Genomic DNA, 17,229 nt, shown 5'->3' on the forward strand with positions numbered 1-17,229 from the left:
GCTCTTTGTGTTAGAAATAAACTTTGGCCTTGATCGTGGACTAGGTTTTTACCCTCTTTACTTCATACAGAGACAGACTCCTTCATTCCTATGGGTTTTTGTATCTTGCTAGGTTCTGACCAGACGATGTATGGTAAATAAGCTCTTTAGAACTTATTTACTAAATAAGTACTTAGTACTTAGTACTTTACTTAGGACTGGGTTTTAATTACTGTTGTATTCACATTAGAGGCTTGTGGTGATAAGTGAATGAGTTTCTTGGATGTTTCTCTTCATTCTAGAAATAATTGATGCAGGTCCATGCAGTTATGCTTCACTGGGGCCTCAGGGTCAAGACTAATAATACAGACACTATCCTTCTGCCATTTCGTAACCTGTCTACAGTGCTCCTCAGACTGTGCCAGTGTCCCCAGCAGGAAGCCCGGTTCTGGTCTGGGACATGTAGCTGTGAAGATTCTAATCCCAGATCATTTTATTTTCTCAGCAAACCCTCACGCGCAAGGTTGTTATCACCCCTACTAACATGTTCCTCTGGAGTGACTGAGTGTCCTCAACCCAACCTCTCCTGGACTCACTCCCCGAGGGCAGGCTCACCTTGTCCTGAGGACATTAGAATTCCTCTGCTGTGGAGAGGCTAGGTTCTTTGTTAGCAAAAGAGTTAATGCCCCTAGATCCTTGGCCTTGTCCCTGGAGTGTTTTTGTGAGGGACCCTAGCTCTCAGCACTGACCTCCTCCTCTCCTGAGCAGGTATCAAAGTGTCAATAGCCCTCAGATGCTTAGGGCAAAATTTGTCTCAACTTTTGAGGCAAAAGTAGGGGAATAGCCCAACTGTAATCATTTCACCTTCAGTAAGCAAATATTTGTCATTTTGCCACCACAGCTTTTATTGTTCAATCTTTTACTTCAACTATTGAGCACTAGTTAGACTCAACATTTCTGAGCTGGGCTCGGGGGACTCACTGATGATGCCTCTCAGTGGAAGCTTCCAGCACAGAAACTAGCAACTCTCCATTGTTCATTCAGTCTGGGTATTTCTCTTTGGCTTCTTAGTCTGTTCATCTGTCTGAGGGTCAGAATGCAGGGGGTGAGGCCCCGGCTATTATGTCAGGGAGAAACAGCCTTCTCTCCTTTACTTACTTGTGTTATTTCATTTTAAATTTAAAAAACAGCAACAAAAAGAATTTTAATGACTTAGTTTTTACGCAGTGGTTTACTGGACATAGTCTGTCTTGCTCTTCCTGCATCATGTTTTATATCATCCGCAGGTTAATACAAAGGCAAGTAAAAGAATGAGGGGCTGCACCGGTTTTCTCTATATTTCCAAGATATCAGGTTTTTGTTTTTTTGTTTCTCATTTCAACTCTCCTAGAAAGCAAAACACAACAATTGTGTTGGGCAAAAGAAAATATAGGTCTGAATGTCATGAAAATGAAAAAAGGGAAGTGACTTCTCTGCTGGCAAAAAAGCAAAGGGCTGGTTAACACAATCGGTGCAGCAAACTGGGGGCCGGGAGCTCTGGCAGAGGGAAGAGTGAAGGCCACACTGAATTCCCCCAAATCAGGAAAATAGCTGCTTTGGCCTGAGGCTCAAAGGAGAGAGCTGGCGGATGGTGATCACTCCCTTCGCCCGCCCGTGCCTCCCACCCTGAGACTCGGTTCTCCAACACTTTCCAGTATTTAGCACTTAATACCTCTGGGATTGAAACTGAAGATGGCTATAGAGAGTTTCAGGGCAATACTTAGTCCTTGTCATAGACAGCGTTAGAATCTGTTGTTGCCAGCTGGTAGCTTTTTGCAGCTTGAGGGGACATCCTCAAGAAGTGGCGGGATTTCTGCAGGGATCCCAAGCCAGCCCTCCAGTCTTGGTCTCTGCCCTTGCTGCACGTGGCCACCAGGGGGTGGTCTTCTCTGAGAGGAGCTTCGGTAGCCCACCCTTCAACCGGATCCTCCTTTCTGTCTTTTTCGCCACAAGTGCTAATACATCACATTTGACGGTAGTAAATAAAAAGCCTTTCTTGAAGATGTTTCTGCAAAACTTAGAGATTTCATTTGATTTTTAGTTTCTACTTGTGACATGCTGCTCTTCAGGGAAACGTTTAAGCTGAGACCACAACAGACCAGAAAGCTGCTGTGTGAATAGGCTGACAGTTGAAGGGAGTGAGTGACAGGGTGTGTGGGGACTTCCTTCTGGGACAGGGAGGAAACTAGAAACGATTAGGACAGGGGAATGTGTCCTGGAATGCTGAGGGGAGAGGTGCAGGTGCCACAATATTAAAGAAACATCATGTTTTTCTGTACTTCCATCTAAGTTTTTTTTAATTTTTTTTTTTTTAATTTCTGAGAGAGAGAGCACGAGTAGGGAAGGGGCAGAGAGAGAGAGGGAGACACAGAATCTGAAACAAGCTCCAGAGAATCCGAAGCAGGCTCCAGGCTCTGAGCTGTCAGCACAGAGCTGGATGTGGGGCTCGAACTCACGAACTGCGAGATCATGACCAGAGCCAAAGTCAGATGCTCAACTGACTGAGCCACCCAGGTGCCCCTGTACATCCATCTAGATACTTATTCTCAACTCTCAGATATTAATACAAGCCACTATTTCCTAATTGAATATAAATAAGACACTTGTTTGAAATAAGGAGTGACTCAGTCAGCCTTCTCCAGAATTCACCACAAAATGCTGTTTTCTTATGCTGCCTCCTTTGAAGGTCAGTTAGTGAAAGGTAGGACACACAGTTGCTAAGAATTTTGTTGAAAGAGACAAACACTATTCTCACATAGAGCCTTCTGAAGAAAAAGAAGAAAATATGAACCACACTTTTGGTCATTACTCTATGGAAGATGCGTTGCTTGGTGCCATTCAAGTGCATGACTTTAGTTAGTATTCACAATATTCTGTTATAATTCTTAGCTCTGTTTTTGTTCCTGAATTATACACAACTCACATTTGCTCCATGGATTTCCATTATTCATGTTGCGGTTACAGCTGATTTTAAACAATTTTTTGTTGCCTTAAATATGAAGACGATGCCTAACCCAGCTTCGCACTCTCATGTGCAGAAAGTCTGCTAGTCTTTTTTTTTTTTTTAAGTTTACTTATTTATTTTGAGAGAGAGAGAATATGAGCACGGGTGGGGGAGGGGCAGAGAGAAGAGAGAGAATCTCAAGCAGGCTCTCTGCTGTCAGCCTGGAGCCCGACACCTGGCCCATCTAAGGAGTCTTGAGATCATGACTTCAGCTGAAAACAAAAGTTGGACACTTAATTGAGCACCCAGGTGCCCCAAAAGACTGTCAGTCTTTATGTAATAATTGTGTTATTTGGGGACCCACCAAAGATGGTGATATTCAAAAAATTAGCAGACCTGCTTCCGATTCTGTGTCTCCCTCTCTCTCTGCCCCTCCCCCATTCATGCTCTGTCTCTCTCTGTCTCAAAACTAAATAAACGTTAGAAAAATTAAAAAAAAAAAAAAGGGGGGGGCGTCTGGGTGGCTCAGTCGGTTAAGTGTCCGACTTCAGCTCAGGTCACGATCTCACGGTCCGTGAGTTCGAGCCCCGCGTTGGGCTCTGGGCTGATGGCTCAGAGCCTGGAGCCTGCTTCCGATTCTGTGTCTCCCTCTCTCTCTGCCCCTCCCCCGTTCATGCTCTCTCTCTCTCTCTCTCTCTGTCTCAAAACTAAATAAACGTTAAAAAATTTTTTTAAAAAATTAGCAGAAATTACCCGTGAGTAACGTGAAAGATTTCTTATCGTGTCAAACTCCCCTAGAAAGTGAAACGTGCTATAAGGCTGCCACAGCAAGCCAGTGTCATAATGATCAGTGAAGTAACTTAATTAATAAAACCAGTAATTCTAGGGAGTATTATTTTCTCAGTGGTAATAGATATTTTGGTGAAGGATTGAATTAATTATCTATTCCCGCCCAGTCGGTTCTTAAAGATGAGCAGCTTGCTGATGTACAAAGTAATAATAATCAAGACAGCATAAAAATCGTAACTAATTAAATGAGCTGTGGTTCAAAATAAATATAATACTAGACACATAATTATGATTTGCCAGCACATCAATTCCATGAAATCAGTGAGAAATAGATATATGGCATAAAAGGCAGAACGATGCACAGAAAAACTGCCCCACGTTATTTTCCAGACCGCACGCTGTATTCTTTTTCACTTCAGAGGCGCTAACTTCTCTTATTGAGGCTTTCAGGAATTCCAGTGTGGTTTGCTGCTTAGTAATTCCATCAAACGAACTCTCATGAAGTTCATGATCGTATCCATTTTTCTGTCATAGCAGGCAGTTAGACGCACATCTTCCATGAATCCACTGACATTCTTCTAAGCACGTGTATTTCCTTAAATACACTCAGCATCCTCTCTTGTTATCCTTCTACTGAATGGTCAGTATACCTGTGTATCCTTCGTGGTTCTTCTCTCCCCTGCTGTGCCTTAGAATCAAGTGTAAGTCTTTCGGTCACACTACACTGTCGTCCTGCATGACCACCTCTGTTTCTGGCTTCCTGTTGCCATGTATCGACCTGTCCTATGGCATTTTTAAAAAAATCTAAGCTCGCCTATCCACTGACAATGGGCATTGGCACTTCCATGTGTATCAGTCAATGTAGAGGAGACTGACAGCTTTTATTTTTATTTCCTGACATTCTTCATTCTACCATCAGTTGAGAGAATTCACTTCTCTCCCTGCTTCATTATAATATTAAGTATGATGATGGCTTTTAGGTTTCTATCCCTACAAAAATCAAAGGTAAAGACAGCAAGAACTGTATTTGTTATATCCCATGTCGTAAGGGCAACAAACAACTTGTCTTAGAGGAAGACAGTTGTTACCTCTGATTTTAATAGAATCTGATGGGTAAATGAATCCTCTCATCCGGTTTTCCATCAAGTTGCACCATGAGACCTGATGTTACTCTTTATAAACACTTCCTACAGTAAATGAAATAAAAAAATGATACACTGATTAAATATAAAGAATACATTTTATTATATTACCAAAACATAAGGGTGCACATCATATTACTTGAAAAAATTTAAATCTCATAAATATTTAAATGAATAAATAAATAAATAAATAAATAAATAAATACTTAAATAGATAAAAGGATATTAGCACGGTCATCGGTAAGTGGCTTGTGCTCGTAGAGGTGACATGATGTCGCTTATTACTCCTAAAACATTTGACAAGTTATTTCGTTTCATGTCACGACTACAGCAGAAACGAGTCCTTGACATGGCAGAACAGGTGGAAAGTGTGGTATGATTAGTCAGTGAGAATCATTTCCATGTTGAACAGGTCTCATTTCTCGCTCCTTAACCTTTTCTGCAAGGCTGTTGACGAATACAAGGATCTCATGATTTCTGCTCTGACGACCTCCCAGGCACAAGGGCTGTATTTCTTCTCTTGCAGGTAGAGGGAGAGTCTTTGGAAGTAGTTCCTCAGGATGGAGTCCTCGTTGGTGAGGGGAGCCTCTCCCTCCCCCACCTCCTGCATGACACAGGCTTCCAGGCTGGTCAGCTGCCGATCAAGTCCCGTGCAGAATTCCTCCAGGAGGGTGGTGTTCCAAGCAGCAGACGAGGACGCCTCTGTGCAGAAGAAGTGGAAGATCTTCTGGTTCGTCACGTGCACCACAGAGAGGGCTTGGGCCTTGTGGGACTGGTCTCCACCAAACACGTCCTGGGGGAAGGCGAAGTCATTTCTGTCCTTCTGGCAGGAGCTGGCAGGGAGTCTCCTCATTTGTCCCAGGAGCGTCAAGGCCCTCCTGTTCAGCAGGCCGTGGGTGTGAGGCAGGTCACAGCCCAGAGAGCAGACGGAGTTGCAGCCCAGCGCCACCAGGGCCACCAAGAAGGAAGAGGGCAGCGCCATCGGGGATCTTGCAGATGCTGTCGGCCTGGCTGGGGTGGGCGACTCTGTGACCCGTGGCTCTAGGTTCTCTGAACATCTTCCCTTGTGTGTGTGGCTTAAGTAGGGAACATAGCAGTTTTCACTTTCTGAACGTTGTCCTTACTTTCTACTTCTGTTTTTGCTTTCCTTTATGCACCTTCTACTTGGGTTTAGAGCATGGGTTCCACAACCATTTTTTTTTTTCATCATTACCTCCTGCCTCCAGAGTTTTTGTACATATTTATCTAATTGAACCTTCTAAGAAAATTTAATAACACAGATACACATTATGTGTAATTATGTACTGTATATTTAACTGTACTTTATACATAAAAAATCATAAAAAAGGAAATATAAAGTTTACTCTATTTATCCAATGCAGGGTTAAGAATTACTAAAAATTTTTAAAAGTTAAAATTTAATGCCATTGATGCTTAAGTATGGACCTAAATTTGATTTTTTTAATGTTTGCTTATTTATTTATTTATATTTTTAATATGAAATTTATTGTCAAATTGGTTTCCATACAACACCCAGTGCTCATCCCAAATGGCGCCCTCCTCGATACCCATCACCCACCCTTCCCTCCCTCCCACCCCCCATCAACCCACAGTTTATTCTCAGTTTTTAAGAGTCTCTTATGGTTTGCCTCCCTCCCTCTCTAACTTTTTTTTTCCCCTTCCCTTCCCCTATGGTCTTCTGTTAAGTTTCTCATGATCCACATAAGGGTGAAAACACATGATATCTGTCTTTCTCTGTATGACTTATTTCACTTACCATAATACTCTCCAGTTCCATCCACGTTGCTACAAATGGCCAGATTTCATTCTTTCTCATTGCCAAGTAGTATTCCATTGTGTATATAAACCAAAACTTTATCCATTCATCAGTTGATGGACATTTAGGCTCTTTCCATAATCTGGCTATTGTTGAAAGTGCTGCTATAAACATTGGGGTACAAGTGCCCCTATGCATCAGTACTCCTGTATCCCTTGGGTAAATTCCTGGCAGTGCTATTGCTGGGTCATAGGGTAGATCTATTTTTAATTTTTTGAGGAACCTCCAACTGTTTTCCAGAGTGGCTGCACCAGTTTGCATTCCCACCAACAGTGTAAGAGGGTTCCCGTTTCTCCACATCCTCGCCAGCATCTATAGGCTCCTGGTTTGTTCATTTTAGCCACTCTGCTGGCGTGAGGTGACATCTCAGTGTGGTTTTGATTTGTATTTCCCTGATGAGGAGCGACGCTGAGCATCTTTTCATGTGCCTGTTGGCCATCAGGATGTCTTCCTTAGAGAAGTGTCTATTCGTGTTTCTGCCCATTTCTTCACTGGATTATTTGTTTTTTGGGTGTGGAGTTTGGTGAGTTCGTTATAGATTTTGGATACTAGCCCTTTGTCCGATATGTCATTTGCAAAAATCTTTTCCCATTCCGTTGGTTGCCTTTTAGTTTTGGTGATTGTTTCCTTTGCAGTGCTGAAGCTTTTTCTCTTCATGAGGTCCCAATAGTTCATTTTTTGCTTTTAATTCTCTTGCCTTTGGTGATGTGTCAAGTAAGAAGTTGCTGCGGCTGAGGTCAGAGAGGTTTTTTCTTGCTTTCTCCTCAGGGTTTTGATGGTTTCCTGTCTCACATTCAGGTCCTTCATCCATTTTGAGTTTATTTTTGTGAATGGTATAAGAAAGTGGTCTAGTTTCATTCTTCTGCATGTTGCTGTCCAGTTCTCCCAGCACCATTTGTTAGAGACTGTCTTTTTTCCATTGGATATTCTTCCCTGCTTTGTCAAAGATTAGCTGGCCATACATTTGTGGGTCCGATTCTGGAGTCTCTATTCTATTCCAGACCTAAATTTAATTTGTGACTTATAACTTATTTACTTATATAAATTTTATATAAAGTACATAAGTAAATTAAAATTTCTATAAAGACATAACTATTTCAATGTACTTAAATATTTAAAATCATTCCAAATTGCTTAAAGCAAGAAAAAATTTTAATTATTCACTTAAATTATTCCCTGATTTATTTTCAGTGTACTGAATTTTAATGTTGCCTCATGACAAAATAATTTTTTTCAGTTTATTTATTTACTTGAGAGAGAGCACAAGCAGAAGAGGGGCAGAGAGAAGGAGAGACAGAATCCAAAGCAGGCTCCGCGCCATCAGCACAGAGCCCGACATGGGACTCAAACTCATAAACCGTGAGATCATGAGCTAAGCTGAGATTAAGAGTCAGACGCTTAACCGACTGAGCCACCCAGGCGCCCTGACAAAATAATTTTTAACTTAACCTGCTGCTAGATACTCTCGAAGATATTGTCACAATATTTTTCTGTTTCCCACTAGATAATTGCTGATGTGTTGAGTGAGTTTTGTAGAATTAAATCATAAAATATAATATATTTGTATTTAATTCCCAAAGCCCATTTCACACGAGGCTCAGACAAAAGCAACATGCACAAGACAGCCCATAGCAGCTCACAAATAAGCAAAGGCCACCTCTCCCAGAATGACTTTGAGATCCAAGAAACAATGGAGAGAAACTCTTCCAATCACAGAGACGGCTTAGCCCCAGGTTTGTCACACTGATCTTGCAGATGTTTTGTGTATATTCCACAAATCCAATGTCCGTGCTTCTCGTATGATACCCAAGAAAATCCAATGAGAGAAAATAAATATTAAGGAATAATGTTTTGTTAGACTGGCCCAATGTTGAGCTTTGCAGTGCCACAGACCACTGCAATATTCCAGGCTGGTTCACAACCCTAGGAACTTACTGTTATACCCTTGGAAGCAATTGTAACAACTATTCCACCTGGGGTGGCAATGCTGATAATGGGGGAGACTATTCATATACAGAACCGGGGAGTATGTGAAGTCTCGATACCTCGCACTCAATTTTGCTGTGAAGCTAACAGCTCTTGGGGGCTCAGTTGGTTCAGCTCAGGTCATGATCTCACGATTCATGAGTTCAAGCCCCACATCAGACTCTCTGCTGTCAGTACAGAGCCTGCTTCAGATCCTCTGTCCCCAGTCTCTCTCTGCCCCTCCCTTATGTGCTCACTCTCTCTCTCAAAAAAAAAAAAAAAAAAAAAAAAAAAAAAGAAAGAGAACACTTGTGCTTTTTCAAAACTGTATCCAAGGTAAGGAAATTGGCTTATTATGTTATTGGAGTCCGTTCTTTCCAGGAAAGAGCCATTTTTCTCTGTAGAAAAGACTCCTGCCTGGGAACAGACTTCTGTAGACCACAAGCCACGTCTCCAGACCCGGTCATTGTCTTTGTCCATCTTGGCCGGTAGGTGGCACTCTTCCTTCGTAAATATTTTAACAGACCCCTGACTAAAATGATGCTGCTTTCTCTTTCCTTTTTCCCTAAGCTAGTTACATCATTGCAGGAGGAGCATTCCGTCATGGCCAAAAATAGTCACGAGAAGAAAAAGAAGAGAACAAGAACTCTCCTATGAGAGTTTCCAAAAACCTAGAACTTTCACACAACTCTTGATTTCAGTTAGTGACTTTTGCACATGGCCAGAAACCACAGCGGAAAAGGAAGCAGCTGTGTGAATGGGCAGGGCAGGTTCAGGAGGAGAGACTGAGGAGAGCAGAGCTCACTGGGGGTTTCTACACTGGGGCAGAAGGAAACACTGTGAGATGCAGGTGAAGAATGAGATCTGGAGAAGCGGGAGGAAAGGGGAACGTGCTAGTGTCAGAATACATAGTGCACGTGTATATACATAGTATCTATGTGCACATAGTATATTAGTAGGTATATAATTGCATTGATGAGCCACTTGATCCCAATTCTGTTTCTTTAGACTATCAGCATTTTGCAGTCAGTTACAGAGAGAGGGCTAGGAGAAGTTACTTATGCTCTTATAGACCTCTACGAATAAATAAGAACATGATGGTAAGCCTTCATTCAGTGGAAAATACTCCGCTAAGTGCTTCTAAATGTTCTAACGTGACCACCCTGCTAAGGGGACACAGGAAAGTTAGAGGGGCTTGCAGTTTTGTCCTCCCTGTCCCCCGAGTGGAAGAGGAGAGAGGGCTGGACTTCCCTTCCCCCAGTGGGGGTGGGGGGAGGCTCTAGGAAAATCATTTCCCTGGAGAGCAGGCCTTTGTTGAGGGGAACAGAAGACTGAGAGGATTCCCAGCCAGTGATTTCTCTTTCCTTTCCTCTGCTGGAAGCACCAGGAGTTTGTTTTCTCATCTTCACAGTGAGAACCTGGTGAAGGTTTCTCCCGAAGGTAACACTCACAAAAGCCTGTGGCCCCCAAAGACAGGATATCTTGCAGTTTTTCGATCTCAAGCTCATCCATATGGAACTGCCAGTAATTCTTCCATTTCAGCTTCAGTGTTTCTACCAATACGAGCTTCAGCTGTGCTTTAAACTCTTGCATTTCTGCTCCCAGTCATCCAGGGTCTCTGTCTGCATCCCCCTCTTTCTGCAGAGCTAAGGGCGGCAGCTGGCACCTCGAACCCCAATTCTCTGATGGGTCTAAGAAGAGTTGTTGCTTTTCAGCTTGTTTGGCACTTGTGTTGTAGTTGATGGAAGGTCAAGGCTGACGACGAGCCCAGCTGATTACATGTTGGATGGGAACCAGAACGTCCGCCAATACATGAATACGTATGTCCCATCGTTAGAGGTAAGTGTCTCCCAAGGAAAGAGGCCCGAGAGATAATCACTGGAGAAGAACATTGGAGCACATTTTTGAACAATTTAACTCGATACATTCTAAGACGAGAGCAGAAATAAAGTCAGTGAAATGACTAAATACCTGGGAATGTGACTTCATGTATTAAAGAGAATCATTTTGGGGTCTCCTTCCTTCCTCCTTACTAATTGTTACGAATTTGAATATGCAGACAACGATCACGTGATTTGCACTCAGGCATCTTTCTAGAGGCACAATCACTCCATTGCTTCTCTTTAGACTGAGATGAAGTCCCGGATGGAACTTTTGTCCTCTAGTGAAAGGTTCTTGCAGGAGTGTCCGGGTGTGTGCATTTGAGGCAGGTGTCCCAGGTTCCGGCTGTCCCTGGAGCCCCGGGCAGTTTGTCCAGCAGAATCGGGTTCCAGGCAGCAGATGGCACTTTGTGAGGAACTTAGAAGGTCTGCCGGAGCAGCTCCTGAGGACAGAGGTGGCCTGGGCCTCCTGCAACCGGCAGCCACCCACCCTCTCCCCGGGGGGGATGCCCCTCAGTCAGGAGAACGGGGACATCCTCCTGATCTGTGTCAGAAGCAGTAGGTCTTCCTGTGAAGCCGCCCGTGGCCGGGAGGCAGGTCAGAGCCCAGAAAGGAGATGCGGCCACAGGGATCCAGCAGGAGGCCCGCAGAGGGGGTGCGTGCTGGGCACCTGAGGGGTCTGGTGGCCTGGGTGACGAGCGAGGGGGGCATCTTGGGCCCTAGTTCATCTCAAGTTCTTTTTCACATGTCTTTTAATACAAAACCGTTTTCATTTTCTGAATGTTCCTGTATACGTTTTATTCTTCTCAAGTTTTTTTCCTTCCTTTATGTAAGCCTTAGATTAGAGTAGATTAGATTAGAAAACATTAACCCTATGAATTACTCATTTCACTATTTCATTGAAGTTTAATTTGCCCCAGTACTTCAAATGTTTCAGCGTAAAGGGATCCAAAGCTTTCAAATGACGGAAATCTTTTGTGTTACGATCAAAAGTAGGTAGGTGTTGTTCTCCTTGCTCAGGACATACTTTTACCTCCGATCCTGAGCTCTGTTGTTGTGATTTTTATTTTTTGCGCATCAGTCAAGATGCCTGGTCCCTTTGGGTCAGCGTGCCCATAGCCCTGTGTGTGACACCTGGCTCCCCTCGCTCACTCTCTCTTTCTCTGTAACTGGCCGCCAGGGGTCAGCTCATCATACTTCCAGCTTTGAGCAATATTTTATTGGAGGGTGACTGCTTTTGTCCCCCAAATAATCAACTGTCTGCGACCCAAGCTTGTTTCTGTGACCAATTCCTTCTCTTTCTGTCAGGTGCTCAAGAGTCAGATTTTTCCATAGCTTCCAGAGGACACAAACGTTATGCACTTCATGTGTGTAGGGGGCACTGGTGTGGGTAAACTATCCTTTTTTTTTTTTTTTTGTAACCTTAAATAGCAACAGGAATTTTATTTTGCTAAATGTTGATTTCTATGTGGAGTTCAGTTTATTAACCTGTGGAGTCCTTCTCATGCTCTCAGTTTCTGAGGCCGCAGGGGACTCAGTGTTGATTTTCCTGCTGCTGGAGGCTTGCACTGAAGTAACTAATAAGGGTTCCGGGGTTAGTGAGTCAGTTCTTTTCTCCTGGGCTATTTGGTTCATCGTGATCCATCTCACAGCGAAGATGTGGGGCAGGGAGGCCACATACTAGAGAAAACTAACCCCTTTCTTTACTAGCTTGGAGTTTTCTACATTGTATATGTTCTTTTTAATTTAGTAATTTTATAGGCACGGGTGGACTTCTCTTCTGAATTCCTTTCTCCTTCATCTTGAGGTCAGTACCAAAAGAGGGAAGCAAGAGTGAAAACGGGAAGGGCCTATACCATTATTTCCCATCAGTTTTGATACAGCATCTTTTTCTTTCTCCACTCAGCTTTCCTAGAAAGCTGTCACGGCATTGGGATGCACCGAGGCACCAGGAAATCAAAGGCAAATCTGACCGTGGTGATGGCCGTGGAAACGCTAGGGTGGCTCCCAGGTGAGAGGAAGCCAGCAGGAGCCCTTGGCTTCTGCTACCACCTTCCACCTGCTCACTGTGGTGCCTGCTTGTGAATTCCACCCAGCCCTCGCTAAGGTCAGTTCCATCTGCTTCCCCACATACTGGAAGGTTTCCGTCCACAGAACAGCTTCCTGACCTTCCGCATAGTACGCATCAAAATGATAATAGATTATCATGGTAAGGAATGAAAGGTGCCATGCTTTAAAATAAACACAACGTTAAGCATATGAACATGATTTGCCAATACATCCAATCCATGTATCTATCCAGAGACACACATAGCGCAAAACGGAGAACTCTGCAGGAAAAAAAAAAAAAATTCACGTAATTCCCAATTCCCATTCTATTCTCCTGTTGCATTGCAGCAGGCACATCTCTCACAACTATTTGCTCCTTATAGCTGAACTTCTCTTCTCTTATTCACTCATTCCCTCCCACCCTCCAATATGGTTTCTGTGAGTTCTTCCAAACCAGCTCTCACCAAAGCTTCAATGCCCCCTTCATCCCAGTGCGGTGGGCACTTGACATCCACATTTTACAATGATGCAATTCTTTGAAGCCATTTCAGTCCTTGAAATAGACTTTTACCGATATTCTCTCTTACCCTACTACCTCATGGCCATTCCGTCTCTGTTTCTGTTGTGGCTCTTTTCTCCCTTTACCATCTGAAGTTTCGAGGAATCAATCTGAAGTTCTTTGCTCATGCTCTCCTCCTCCCGTGTGACCGCTTCTGTTTTAAGGCTTTCAGTTAATGGAGTTGCTTGTAAATTGCAGACTCAAATATCCATTTTCCAAAGAATATTCGCACTTGGAAGTCTACCAGTCAATTATAGGAGATATCTACGGCTTTTGTTTCTGTTTCCTGGCATGCTTTCCTGCAGATTCTGCGGAGAGAACTCCATTTTTCCCCTTCTCCTCATCCTACCGTTTAATATAACCGATATAAATTCAGTGTGATTATTGTCTTTAGGTTGCTTTCTCCACAAAACTCACTGGTGCAAAAGCAGAACTGGATTTGTTATGTCCACCCCTATCCTGACAGCCGCATACAGACTGGCTTAGAGAAAGTCTATTTTTAATGTATAACGTGAATAATGTAATGAATAAGTGAATTGCACAATCCATTCTTTCATCAGAGTTGTTTCTTTTTTAAATGATAAACAAAGACAAGAATTTTTCTATAGAAAATATTTAATAAAGAAAATAATAAGTTGAATAAATATAAAGAATATATTTTCTCTTAACCACAAAGTGAAAGTACATCATTATTATTCAAATATAATTTAAATCTTATAAATAGTTAAGTAAATAAATAAATTGTTAAATAGATCAGCAAGGTCATCGGAAAGTGACTAGTGCTTGTAGAGTTGACATGATGTACTTAAGACTCCTGAAAATACTGACAGATTGATGCCATTCATGTCACAATCACAGCAGAAATGACTCTTTGACATGGCAGAACACGTGGAAAGTGTGATATGATTCGTCACACTTTAGTCATTTCCATGTTGAACGGGTCTCATTTCTCGCTCCTTAATCTTTTCTGCAAGGCTATTGATGAATAATACAAGGACCTCATGATTTCTGCTCTGACGATCTCCCAGGCACAAGGGCTGTATTTCTTCTCTTGCAGGTAGAGGGAGAGTCTTTGGAAGTAGTTCCTCAGGATGGAGTCCTCGTTGGTGAGGGGAGCCTCTCCCTCCCCCACCTCCTGCATGACACAGGCTTCCAGGCTGGTCAGCTGCCGATCAAGTCCCGTGCAGAATTCCTCCAGGAGGGTGGTGTTCCAAGCAGCAGACGAGGACGCCTCTGTGCAGAAGAAGTGGAAGATCTTCTGGTTCGTCACGTGCACCACAGAGAGGGCTTGGGCCTTGTGGGACTGGTCTCCACCAAACACGTCCTGGGGGAAGGCGAAGTCATTTCTGTCCTTCTGGCAGGAGCTGGCAGGGAGTCTCCTCATTTGTCCCAGGAGCGTCAAGGCCCACCTGTTCGGCAGGCCGTGGGTCTGAGGCAGGTCACAGCCCAGAGAGCAGACGGAGTTGCAGCCCAGCACCACCAGGGCCACCAAGAAGGAAGAGGGCAGCGCCATCGGGGATCTTGCAGATGCTGTCGGCCTGGCTGGGGTGGGCGACTCTGTGACCCGTGGCTCTAGGTTCTCTGAACATCTTCCCTTGTGCGTGTGGCTTAAGTAGGGAACATAGCAGTTTTCACTTTCTGAACGTTGTCCTTACTTTCTACTTCTGTTTTTGCTTTCCTTTATGCACCTTCTACTTGGGTTTAGAGCATGGGTTCCACAACCATTTTTTTTTTTCATCATTACCTCCTGCCTCCAGAGTTTTTGTACATATTTATCTAATTGAACCTTCTAAGAAAATTTAATAACACAGATACACATTATGTGTAATTATGTACTGTATATTTAACTGTACTTTATACATAAAAAATCATAAAAAAGGAAATATAAAGTTTACTCTATCCAATGCAGGGTTAAGAATTACTAAAAATTTTTAAAAGTTAAAATTTAAAGCCATTGATGCTTAAGTATGGACCTAAATTTGACTTTTTTAATGTTTGCTTATTTATTTATTTATATTTTTAATATGAAATTTATTGTCAAATTGGTTTCCATACAACACCCAGTGCTCATCCCAAATGGTGCCCTCCTCGATACCCATCACCCACCCTTCCCTCCCTCCCACCCCCCATCAACCCACAGTTTATTCTCAGTTTTTAAGAGTCTCTTATGGTTTGCCTCCCTCCCTCTCTAACTTGTTTTTTCCCCTTCCCCTCCCCCATGGTCTCCTGTTAAGTTTCTCAGGATCCACATAAGAGTGAAAACACATGATATCTGTCTTTCTCTGTATGACTAATTTCACTTAGCATAACACTTTCCAGTTAAATCCACGTTGCCACAAAAGGCCATATTTCATTCTTTCTCATTACCAAGTAGTGTTCCATTGTGTATATAAACCAAAACTTTATCCATTCATCAGTTGATGGCAGTTAAGCTCTTTCCATAATCTGGCTATTATTGACAGTGCTGCTGTAAACATTGGGGTACAAGTGCCGTTATGCATCAGCACTCTTGTATCCCTTGGGTAAATTCCTAGCAGTGCTATTGCTGGGTCATAGGGTAGATCTATTTTTAATTTTTTGAGGAACCTCCACACTGTTTTCCAGAGTGGCTGCCCCAGTTTGCACTCCCACCAACAGTGCAAGAAGGTTCCCATTTCACCACATCCTCTCCAGCATCTATAGGCTCCTGGTTTGTTCATTTTGGCCACTCTCACTGGCCTGAGGTGATATCTGAGTGTGGTTTTGATTTGTATTTCCCTGATGAGGAGCGACGTTGATCATCTTTTCATGTGCCTGTTGGCCATCTGGTTGTCTTCCTTAGAGAAGTGTCTATTCATGTTTTCTGCCCATTTCTTCACTGGATTATTTGTTTTTGGAGTGGAGTTTGGTGTGGAGTTTGGGTGTGGAGTTTGGTGAGTTCGTTATAGATTTTGGATACTAGCCCTTTATCTGTTATGTCATTTGCAAATATCTTTTCCCATTCCGTTGGTTGCCTTTTAGTTTGGTTGATTGTTTCCTTTACAGTGCAGAAGCTTTTTATCTTCATGTGGTCCCAATAGTTCATTTTTATCTTAATTCCCTATCCTCTGGGGATGTGTCAAGTAAGAAGTTGCTGCGGCTGAGGTCAGAGAGGTTTTTTCTTGCTTTCTCCTCTAGGGTTTTGATAGTTTCCTGTCTCACAGTCAGGTCCTTCATCCATTTTGAGTTTATTTTTGTGAATGGTATAAGAAAGTGGTCTAGTTTCATTCTTCTGCATGTTGCTGTCCAGTTCTCCCAGCACCATTTGTTAGAGACTGTCTTTTTTCCATTGGATATTCTTCCCTGCTTTGTCAAAGATTAGCTGGCCATACATTTGTGGGTCCGATTCTGGAGTCTCTGTTCTATTCCAGACCTAAATTTAATTTGTGACTTATAACTTATTTACTTATATAAATTTTATATAAAGTACATAAGTAAATTAAAATTTCTATAAAGACATAACCATTTCAATGTACTTAAATATTTAAAATCATTCCAAATTGCTTAAAGCAAGAAAAAATTTTAATTATTCACTTAAATTATTCCCTGATTTATTTCCAGTGTACTGAATTTTAATGTTGCCTCATGACAAAATAATTTTTTTCAGTTTATTTATTTACTTGAGAGAGAGCACAAGCAGAAGAGGGGCAGAGAGAAGGAGAGACAGAATCCAAAGCAGGCTCCGCGCCATCAGCACAGAGCCCGACATGGGACTCAAACTCATAAACCGTGAGATCATGAGCTAAGCTGAGATTAAGAGTCAGACGCTTAACCGACTGAGCCACCCAGGCGCCCTGACAAAATAATTTTTAACTTAACCTGCTGCTAGATACTCTCGAAGATATTGTCACAATATTTTTCTGTTTCCCACTAGATAATTGCTGATGTGTTGAGTGAATTTTGTAGAATTAAATCATAAAATATAATATATTTGTATTTAATTCCAAAAGCCCATATCACACGAGGCTCAGACAAAAGCAACATGCACAAGACAGCCAATAGCAGCTCACAAATAAGCAAAGGCCACC

The 17,229-nt window shown here is 42.6% G+C and overlaps 2 protein-coding genes across 2 annotated transcripts; both read right to left on the bottom strand.

Moving 5' to 3' along the window:
* Positions 1 to 5,308: 5,308 nt before the first annotated feature.
* On the bottom strand, positions 5,309 to 5,890 carry LOC109247120 (interferon alpha-like). Its single transcript, XM_019415564.2, has one exon. The coding sequence runs from the start codon at positions 5,873 to 5,875 to the stop codon at positions 5,309 to 5,311; it is 567 nt and encodes a 188-aa protein (XP_019271109.2). The 5' UTR covers positions 5,876 to 5,890.
* An 8,236-nt stretch (positions 5,891 to 14,126) lies between these two features.
* Positions 14,127 to 14,711, bottom strand: LOC128778686 (interferon alpha-like). The gene has a single exon (XM_053908636.1). The coding sequence runs from the start codon at positions 14,694 to 14,696 to the stop codon at positions 14,127 to 14,129; it is 570 nt and encodes a 189-aa protein (XP_053764611.1). The 5' UTR covers positions 14,697 to 14,711.
* Between the last annotated feature and the right edge of the window lie 2,518 nt (positions 14,712 to 17,229).

The sequence above is a fragment of the Panthera pardus genome, unplaced genomic scaffold (genome assembly GCF_024362965.1).
Source record: "Panthera pardus isolate Hobbes unplaced genomic scaffold, ASM2436296v1 HiC_scaffold_20, whole genome shotgun sequence".
Taxonomy (NCBI): Eukaryota; Metazoa; Chordata; class Mammalia; order Carnivora; family Felidae; genus Panthera; species Panthera pardus.